At 50.6% G+C, this 9,999-nt stretch overlaps 1 protein-coding gene across 1 annotated transcript; it reads left to right on the plus strand.

Moving 5' to 3' along the window:
• Positions 1-701: 701 nt before the first annotated feature.
• Hoxb9 (homeobox B9) lies at positions 702-4,082 on the plus strand. The gene is made up of 3 exons (XM_048787298.1): positions 702-711; positions 912-1,124; positions 2,215-4,082. The coding sequence occupies exons 1-3, from the start codon at positions 702-704 to the stop codon at positions 2,448-2,450; spliced, it is 459 nt and encodes a 152-aa protein (XP_048643255.1). The 3' UTR covers positions 2,451-4,082.
• Positions 4,083-9,999: the final 5,917 nt, after the last annotated feature.

Here is a 9,999-nt window from a genome sequence, read left to right on the forward strand (position 1 = left end):
AAGACCCTGCGCCGGCACCGACCGGAGCGTACGGGGCTGCCCCGGACCGCGCGGCTGGCAGAGCTCCCCAGCCACGCGCAGACCGTAAAAGCCGGCCAAGGGGAAGGGGGAGGGGGCTCATTAGGATTTTATTTGCGATGCAACAGCTTGGCGGAGGATTGTTCCTAGCAGATCTCGCGCAGTAGCCGCGCAGGGTCCGCAGCCGGCGCCGGGAGGGGCGGGGAAGCCCAGGATGCGGTGACTGAGCCCCTCCCGGATGCGCCGGCCCCTCCCCGGGAGCCTTCCCTCCGGTGGCCCCCTCCCCTCTTCGGCATCCTCGCTCGGGTTGCCGCTTCCTTTTCTGCGGCTCCCGCTGCTCTCCGCGGGGCTCCTTAGCCCCAGCCAAGGCTATCCGCCTCGCGGGGAGTCGGGGAATCACTTCCGAATTTCGGGGCCCACCGCCAGAGCAGAGAAGGTGACATCCCGAAGAGACCCCAGGGAGAAGAGTGGTGGGGGCAAAGACGGGTGAGGAGAGGCGGAGAACTTTACCCTTCGTGGGGAATTTCTCCTCGCCTCCCTCTCCTCAATAGCACCCCTGTCAGAACCCCAAGTCTGGCTAATTTCCAGAAGGTGCTGCTGGCTGGGAGGAGAGGGTTCTCGAATTTTTTAAGCAGAGAAGGGCAAGTCAATTGAGGGGCTCTTAGCCCCAAACAATAACCTACATGCATGCCGGTGGGTTGAGTCCTCACCTCTTACTCTTTTGGGGGAGTAAGGAGTCGGATTTTTAGTTTCTGTGCGCCGCACCAGATCCCACCAATAGAGTGGTCCACTGAACCTTTGGAGCTCCTTGCCTGCAAAAAGTAAAAAGCTGCCCCACTCTCCCCAGGCTCCTGTGGGTCCCACACCTCCAACCAGCCAGGTCGAATCATAAGAGCTGGCATTTGGGGAAACAGCTCTTCCCAAACCCTCCCTTACATACCCAGACACCACCGCCCCATACCCCCAAACTGCCTGGAAAGCCCATTATTGCAAGGCGGCCATTTGGCTAGGATCAATTATTAACAGTTTTTTTCCCTCTTTCATATTTAATGCGGCTGTGGGTCCCATCCCAGACAATCACATTAAGAAAATAGTGCTGCAGATTGGTAAGACATGGTACTTAGTGTAGGATGAACTGAATATATTTTTTTAATTCAATGCTTTTCATTTGGGGAGAAGGAAGCTGGGAGAGGGTGGATATTATTTTTAATTAGTTCAGCTTTATTTGGCAACTTTTCTGAGTTCTAGGGTCTGGGGAAAGATAGTAAGGAGAAAAAGAACCCTGTATATATTTTTGTTTCCTCTTTTTGCCCTTCTTTAACTCAGTTTATCTGCCCCCTTTATCTGTCCCCTTCCACATATACAGGACCAATTAAAAGGCTAGATTGCTGTGAAGGGCTCTCTGTTACCCCTACCTTATCTCTGGCTCTCCACCTTGGGACTGGAGCAATTTTGCTCCCCAGTTTCCCTGAACTTGTGTTAACCAAACTGCAAGCTGAGCAGCAGAAAAGAAGAGGCTATTGCAGCCATAAGTAATCTGTGAGCCCTGGTGCTTCCCTGTCCAGAGGCTGGAGTTGATAAATGGTTGCAATTGGGTTGCTCATGAATTGGAGTGTGCTGAATGTTTGCGGCTCTAAGTGTGGACCCATATTTGTGGTGTGTGGTGGCAGGGAGGGGGAATATCTATGTAGCTACACATGCCTGCTGCCATGTGGCCTAGAGATGCAAGCTCTCTCATGATCAAGGCAGGGTGTACTAGGAGATCTCTTGGATATGACTGAAGAGAAGCCATTCTCCCTCTCCCAATTCCTCATCTCTCCTCTCAGACCTAGAGCCAGGGATCCTTCAGGTTGACCTCACCTAGCCATTCTAGTGTGCTGATGGTGGGGCTCCAGACATGCTGGGCTCTGACCTGAGTCCTACCAGTTTGGATCCAAGTGGAAATAGATTGAGAGAACTTGAGGCATTCTTGAAGCTCTGAAAGTATGTGAGGAAGCCTAGGCACAAGTTTGGCCTCATCCTTTCTAAAGTGTCTATAGTGGCTGCTGGCCCATTTCTGGGACCTTGTCTGGAAGCTTGAAGGCCCAGGTGTTCTTCTCCAATGTCAGATGGAGAGAGGAGACCAAGGGTGCCCCTCTTGGTCTGGGGCCCTTCACCCCCTTCCTTCCTTTGATTCTATCCCTGCTTCTCTTTCAGCCAACCCCTCTGCCAACTGGCTGCACGCCCGCTCTTCCCGGAAAAAGCGCTGTCCCTACACCAAATACCAGACGCTGGAGCTAGAGAAGGAGTTTCTGTTCAATATGTACCTCACCAGGGACCGCAGGCACGAAGTGGCCAGACTCCTCAATCTGAGTGAGAGACAAGTCAAAATCTGGTTTCAGAACCGGCGGATGAAAATGAAGAAAATGAATAAGGAGCAGGGCAAGGAGTAAAGATCACCCCTGCCCTTCCCAGCCTTTCCCAGCCCTTCCCCATCTCGCTCTTATTTATGTGATGGCTGCAAAGCCAGTGCTGTCTGAAATGTATTCAAGTGAATGGGGAAGGGCTTCCTCTCCACAATCCCTCAACTGCACCTAGAGCCTGCCTCCTTTCCTTTGCCCATACCTGTCCCTCCCTTCTTCCTAGATGTCAGAAGAAAGTTTTGTTAAGTTAGAAGATAGAAGTAGTTGGTTCCTAAGAAAGAGATGGGCCACCAGGAAAGAGAGATGCTAGTCAAACTCCTAGAATCCCCTGTAATTTTTCTGAGAAGTCCTAACCCCTCACTTCCAGTCCGCCTTTTCCTTCTCTGCACCTATGCAGAAGTCACCCAGGGACACGCCAACTGCACACAGCCTAGCAGGCGCCCACAGGCATAAAGTTTGGAGTTCACAGTAAATTGGTGAAATTAAGTCAAATGAAATGACACTCTAAGTGCAAACATTACACACCAAATCTGGCAGAACAGCTCTCAAATCATCAGGCAAGCTTGGGTTTCTACCCCAGATACAAATACATACCAGGAAGATGTCTAGAGACAGAAGCCTGAGCGAGGTGCTGCAGCCCAAAGTCTCAGCATCCCAATACCATCCCACATGGAATTGCCAACTATACCCCAGGACACGCCTGTGGCAGATGGGGACAACCTAGTCCCCAAGGTGGTAGGCTAGAAAGGGCAAGAAAAGGCAGTTAAGTGGTTTTATGAAGTTATCTTAGATGGAGCCCCTTCCATATACATTTTGTTGCAGGAAATGTTAATTCTGCATGATGTTTTCCTCACCTTCCAACAAAAGAAGGTCAAACTGTGGGTTGTAGAGCCTTGATAATGTCCTCCCCCATTCATCTGTGCCCCACTTGACAGAGACTGTAGCTTTTCTTGCTCTGCACAGCCCCTGCATTCTTCTGCATCCCCTTCAGCTCTGAAATCAACTCTGTTCAGCTAAATCCACCTTGCACCAGGGAGTCAAGCTGCCCCTTCTAGAACACTCCCTCAACCCTTCACCCCCCCTTCCCATGTCAACCCCATTGTAGACAGGAAGGCCAGGTTTGGAGAGTCGGATTGAGAATTTATTGTGAATCGACTTCCCAGCTTTCTTCTGGAGTAAGCTATAGGGGACAGGGAGGAGCTATGGCCCCAGGGCACTGAGCTGTCCATCTCTCTTCATCCTACTGGGTTTCCTGACACACAAGGAAGAACCGTTAGACTGCCCACTCCAGCACTGGGCTTCATTTCCCACTGCACCAGCCTGGGTGGTGATTTGCTCTGTGTGGCTGGTTCTGTGCATCCTTCTGGGGAACAGTTCCCGCGTGCAAAGGAAAGAGGCAAAATCTCAACTAAGCATCAGGCGAAGCTCACTCTCTGCTTCCTCTCCCCTACCCGGCTTGCCCACTACTCAATCCCCTCAATTCCAGGACTCTTGCTTCTGCTTCTCCTGACCCTGCAAGGGGGCATTCCAGTAGATTTTTTTTTTTTTTTTGCATTGTTGTGGCTGTTGTGAAATTGTGCTTGTGTTTTGTGATTTCTTTGGGGGATATTGTCTTGACTGTTTTAAGTTGTTGCTTATATGGGAGGGTTGTGGGTGGGAGTGGGGAGGGCAGGGGGCCTAGAGCTCTAATTGTTTGTTTTGGAAGAAAAAAGAAAAAGAACAAAAAATATATATCACTCTAGAAAATAAATCTCTCCTGAGTCTCATTCTGTGTTGGCTGTCGTCTACCATAGGTAGAAATCTCAGTTGCTAAAAGCATAGCTTGGGAAAAAAGATTGCTGTGTTCCCTAAGTTTCTTCTTAGACCCTACAGACCTCTGGGCACTCACTGGTGGAGCTGACAGCTAGCTGATTACTACCCAAGGTGTTTAAATTGAGTAAGAGCCATTCAACAGGAGCACTAGGAGACTGGAAGAGGAAGAAAAGAAATATCTGTGGTTTGGAGAGGGGACTGGGTCTTCCTAGAGCAGGGGGTCTTCCACCAGACAGTTGCTCTGGAGACCTCTCCACTGTCTGGAGAGCAAGAGGGAAGGCAAGGCCTGCTCTATAACTCCTGGAAGTGGCTCTTAGGCAACTGAGATCACCACTTTGGCTTGGGCACTTTAAAATACCATGCAAGGGAGGAAGGCAATACCCTCTCTGCTATTCCCTGCAGCAGAGTAGACTGGTCTAGACAGGTTCCAGGCTTGAGAACTTATTTGAGCAGCCACATAGGGTTCTTTGCACCCCCCACCACCACCCGGGTTTTTAGAGCCATGGAATAGCAGCCTTGTTCTGAGGCTCGCTGGTTGGGTAGGGGCTGAATGTGGAATACAAATGTCTCCGTTGGAAAAAAAAAAAAAAAAGAATTATCTTCCCAAACAGACCCCAGAATTAAGCTTGGTTTCAAGAGGCCCTTTCTGGGCCTCTCAGACTGCAGTGTCCCAGTCAGGGCTCTTTACAAACATCCCATTTTGGGGGATCCCTGCCTTTCTTCTCCAAGCCTTAGGATTCCACTGCTGTGGGGCCGGCGCTCCCGGGCTGGGCTGCCTCCTGCTGGAGCTTTTCACAGGCCCACCCCTGCCACACTGCAACCCGCGGAGACCCTGTAGATTGGGGTAGAGGAGGAGACAAAGACTGGCCCCAGTGAAGAGAGCCTGCAAAATGCCAGGCCTACCCCTCTCTAACGAAAGGATGAAGTGATCCTCTTAGAGAGGCAGAGATAGCGAGGTTCCCTTACGCCTTCCGAGGAGGGTTCCGTTAGGGATGGAAATGAATCTGGCTTTATAGCTGGTGTAGACTAGGTTGCCTGGCCATCCTAGGCTCCGTTGGCTCAGCCGGCGCTGAGATTGAGCCAAGGAGTCAGCTTGTTTCTTCAAAGGAAACGCAAAAGGCGAGGCTGGAGCCGATCGGAGTGCTGCAGGAAAAGGGGGCAAGGGAGCCTGGAGTGGCCTCGGGCGGCAGCTCCTGGGTCCCCAGCCCGGTGGCTTCTTTCAAGACAAACAAAGGCGAAGATGCGCATGGTAGTAAGCCGGAGATGAGGAAATCAGTTGTCATAAAAGAGAAATTCAGAGAGGGAGACCGAGAGAGTGCGAGGCAGAGAAAAGCCGGGAGAGGAATTCAATGCCGTGTGCGCAGCAATAAAAGAATATGACCGCTATAAAAGTTTATAGCGTATAAATTTCTGAAGGTTAAGAAACTAAACAGCAGCAAAGCAAACAGTGAGGGGAAACTTTCCGGAGCTGAGAAAGCCGCAGCTGGGCCTGGGCTCCCTGCCTGGCGGGGAAGGGGAATTGGTGGGCCCCCTCTCCAGCAGCCCCCACCCTCAGTCGCCCAGGACTCCAGGTTTGGGACTTTCGGGGAAGCCCACCCCCGAGACAAAGAGGGGAGAAAAGAGAAGGAGAGTAACATTTTGTTGTTGAAAATGCTTCATAGATTGCAATTTGGACTCTTGTCTTTGTTCTTCACACCCTCCCCCCCCCCCAGAATCAGGCGTCCTTAAGCAAGAAGGCCCTGCACACACACTCGCCCTCGTGCTCACGCACGCGCGCGCGCGCGCACACACACCCACCCACCCACACACACCCCACACAGGTCCCCACAAGGCCAGACGTCTGGGCGAGAGGGCAGCCTCTTGATCCTTTTACAGTCCTATCCCCTCCTCTCAGGCCTCTTCTCCCCCCACAAATAGCCCAATTGTTACTCGTCTGAATTTGAAACAATAGTGTGGGGGTTGAAAAGTGCTTGACTCCCCCTTTTACGGACCATAAAGGCGCACTGCTTGGCGGTCTTCTGTAGAAGGGGCTGGTTGCAGGCGGGGGGCGCTGAAAGTAGAAAGAAAAAAGCTTATAACTTCCTTTTTTCTTCCTCCCGTGTTTTTTTTTTCTTTTACTTTATCTGCACAATTTCATGAACCGTTTCGTGATTCCAATGACTTTTCTCTAGCCCGCTCTTTCCCTCCCCCTTTTCTATTAATAATGAAAGTTTCTCTCGCTTGTCACGGTGGTGGCTGGCTCTCAGAGAACCTGGCAGAACCAGTGGTGGGAACCTTTTTGCAAAGCTGCCGCTAGATGGCACCCTTGCTCCACGTGAAAATTTCTGGTGCGGCGCCTACCGACTCTGGTTTATTCCAACACCGCACCTTGTTCGGGTCTCAATCTATGAACTGAGCGCTACCAAAAGTCATGAATAATTTGCACGTAATAAAAATATAGGGTTCGTTATGGTATTTCCACCCCATTTTATAGATTTCAGATATAGTAGTGTTCCCCTCCCCTCAAATGGTCAATTTTCTGAATTTCCCTCATGGGGGCTCAGTGTTTCTCGCCCAGTGGCTCTGTTCGGTTGGGCAACAAATGCGTAAAAACGGGGAATAAGAGTAATAATAGGAATAATGGGTCCAAATCAAAGAGAATTGACTTGGGAAAATGACATTTTCCGTCCAGGGGAGCAAGCCGAATGTCGACGGATGCGGGTGATCAGGTCAGGTGAGAGGGACAAACCGGCAGAAGAGGGACGGATGGAAAGGAAGCTGCCAGGAGGAGGGCTGCCCACACTGGCTGGAGAGGGAACCTGGTGAGCCAGTCCAGAGATGGGGCAGTTTGGGGAGGAATGCAGTCTTGGCTTTTATGGGGATTCAGAGGTTCCCCAAGCGGTTGGGCCCCCGGGGTCGCTCCGCTGGAGCTCAGGCTCCAGAGCCTTTGTACCAGTCCGGGTCTGGGCTGGGCGCGCGCCTGGCGACCCAGGCGCAGGGTATGAGTTCCCCAGGGCGGCGGGTGCGGGAAGGTTCGGATATCTCCTCTGGATGCTCCACACTCCCCGTATTGATCGGGGTCGGGAAAAGCGCGTTTTTCGGGATAGCTGTGGGCGCAGGCACTGCGGCAGGGGGCAGGAGCTCGGTTCCCTCCCGCGTTCCGCGGCTTCCAGGTGAGAGCTGTGGCTCCCGCGCGCGGGGGGATCCAGCTTTGCTGCCCCCCTGCCCAGGCAAACCTTAGGGGCGCCGGTCTTTATGTAATTTAGCAGATGAAGGCCTGGACTCAAGCACTTTTCGTTCTGGCATCAGCGCTGTATCTGCCCACAGCACCATCAAATCCAAATTTCCAAATTCCTCCCGAAGCCGCCAGATCCCTGCCTCCCCTCGGATAAACCTGCAGGAGAAATAGATAACCAACCCCGCAAAATTACCCCAGCCTCTTTTTTTTTTCTCCCCAGAACCGGGTGCAAAGAGAAAAGTGGAGTTTCTTCTCAACTTGAGCTTCACAAATAAATCTATGCTCCATTGGGTGTTTATAAATTATCTTCTCTCTTTTTCTTGTTTTGTTTTTTTCTTCTTATAATAGAAACATTTTCCTTCCGTCAGAAATTTCTGGCACGGTGTAGGGATGATTTAGAACAAGCCATTGAATTTCTACCTCCCTGGTAAGTCCTCAAATCATGACCATAAAATCCCCCGCACTTGATAAAAATGTTCGCTGCCTCAACAACTTGACTCTGCCTTCTGCTGCCTTACCGCCCCCTCAGCCTCCCGAAAATTCCAGATCCTCTTCCAGTCCCTTCTCTCCTCTTTTTCTTCTCTCTCCCTTCTCCCCTTTTGCTCTTCTCCCATTCTCTGGATTCACTTTTGAAAAACTGGGTGACCCCAGTGGTAACTTTCCTTCAGAAAAGGTGCTAGTTTCATTTTTATAAAGATTGGGATCCCCAAAAGGTCTCTAAAAGCAAATCACTCTTTCCTGAATAACAATGGATTGTATGTATTTGTCAGGCCACTTCTGCCTTTGCTTTCAGAATTTTTTTCTCTTTCTCTTTCCTTCCTTTCTTTTCCTTCCCCTATCAGACACCTCAGGAAACCATTGATTCTGACAGACAGGGGCCTTCTAAAGTCTGGGTACCACCACAGCTAGGCCAGGTATGTAGGGAGGCAGTGGGTCTGAGAGTGTGGCACACCATCAGCTTGGTTCTGCATTCTGGGTTTCAGGGCTCAGGTGCCCAGATCTGCAGGGAGGACAGGTTTAACTACAGGCTGCCCAAGGGACAAAGAGAGAAGATGGAAACCTCAGTGGTCTTGCTCTATCCCACTTCCCTCCACTCCAAGGTCAGTGGGGGTAGTGATAGTAACTCAAAGGGCCATGAGGATCCTGAGGAATAATAAGTGCTTCTCCAGAGCAAATATCTTACAGCCACTGCCTGGGGCAGTGGAGGGCATAGAACAATAGTAACCAAGACCAGTCACCAGGGTTTGGGTGGCTAGCATCAGCCTCCATTGCCTTTCCCTCTTTTGGTGGGTTGATGGGATTGACTTCCTCTCAAGGGAAGGTCACATAGAAGGTGTGAGGGATTGGCCCAGGAAGGTTGGATGCCCATTGGGATTGGTTACTAGGTTCCAAGGCCTAGTCGCAGGTGTGGGGCAGCCCTGTGAGGTGCCACCCCTTTGGTGGTATCAGGACCCTTTCCCCTCATTTTGTCTTCCCTGCAAAGAGTTGACTGGGCAAAAGTGCCTTCAGGAGACCCCTTTCTGCCCTAGCATTCCCCCAACAAGTAGATTGCAAAACTGCAGAATTAGCAGTTGCAGGGTGAACTTTGCTCTGGGCTTCACCACTGCCCATTAACCAGAAAGTTTCTACTATCAGTCCCTTTCCAAGACCTTCCAGACTCCTCCACAGAAAATCCTTTCTTGTTTGTTTAATGAGGGAAAGTTCTGCGAGTGGCCTGGGTGTGGCAGAGAGGGGGACAAGTTTGGGGTCTCCAGAGAGCGGGTGGGGGCAGGTGCCTATCACGGCTGAAGAGGTGAAAGTCTAGGAAAAGTCAACCGTTTGCACCGAAAAAAAAGAAAAAGAAAAAAAAAAAAACCATAATCGTTCTCATTTCGGCTTCGTCACCCCCACCGTGCTGCAGTCGGGCGGCGGGGGCGATCGAAGCTGCAGTTTTATAGCTGTAGAGGAAAGAACTCGTAAAATGCTAACAGCTTTTATGCGCTGCGGCATAAACAACAACAGACTCCGGCTTTATTGCGTTTTATAGTTTGTTAAAGAGTTTACAGCCGTTTTTTTGGGGGCCGGTAACCCAGCCAATTCCCTCCACACGATAGTTAAACCTTTATCAATAATAAGGAAATTGATCATTAAAGCTTTAAATATGACTACCTCGTTTGTTTGAAAATATGTTTAGGAGAGGAAGCTGTATGATTTGATAACTTGTATTAAAATACCAATTACATTTATAGGACCTTTTAAAACTCGGCGCAATTAAACCGTGTTCTTTTACATTTTTCCGAAGCGACCCTGACATTTAGAAAGACTCCAGTTGCCTCGTTAAAATCGCGAAATTAACAGCGTGCCTACGCCTGGCGCGTTGTGTGTGTGTGTGTGTGTGTGTGTGTGCGCGTGGTTTTTTCCGTGACTCCCCCACATCAGTCTTTGGGGGTGGTCTGCGAAGGTATTTGATTTGTTGTGAGGCGAGAGATATCTCATTAATGTAGGTAGTTAAACAGATTTAATCCGTATTCATTCTCTCACCCCCTCTCCCTCTCCCCCTCTCTCTCCCCC

Source organism: Marmota marmota, unplaced genomic scaffold, assembly GCF_001458135.2.
Source record: "Marmota marmota marmota unplaced genomic scaffold, marMar, whole genome shotgun sequence".
In the NCBI taxonomy this organism is placed as follows: Eukaryota; Metazoa; Chordata; class Mammalia; order Rodentia; family Sciuridae; genus Marmota; species Marmota marmota.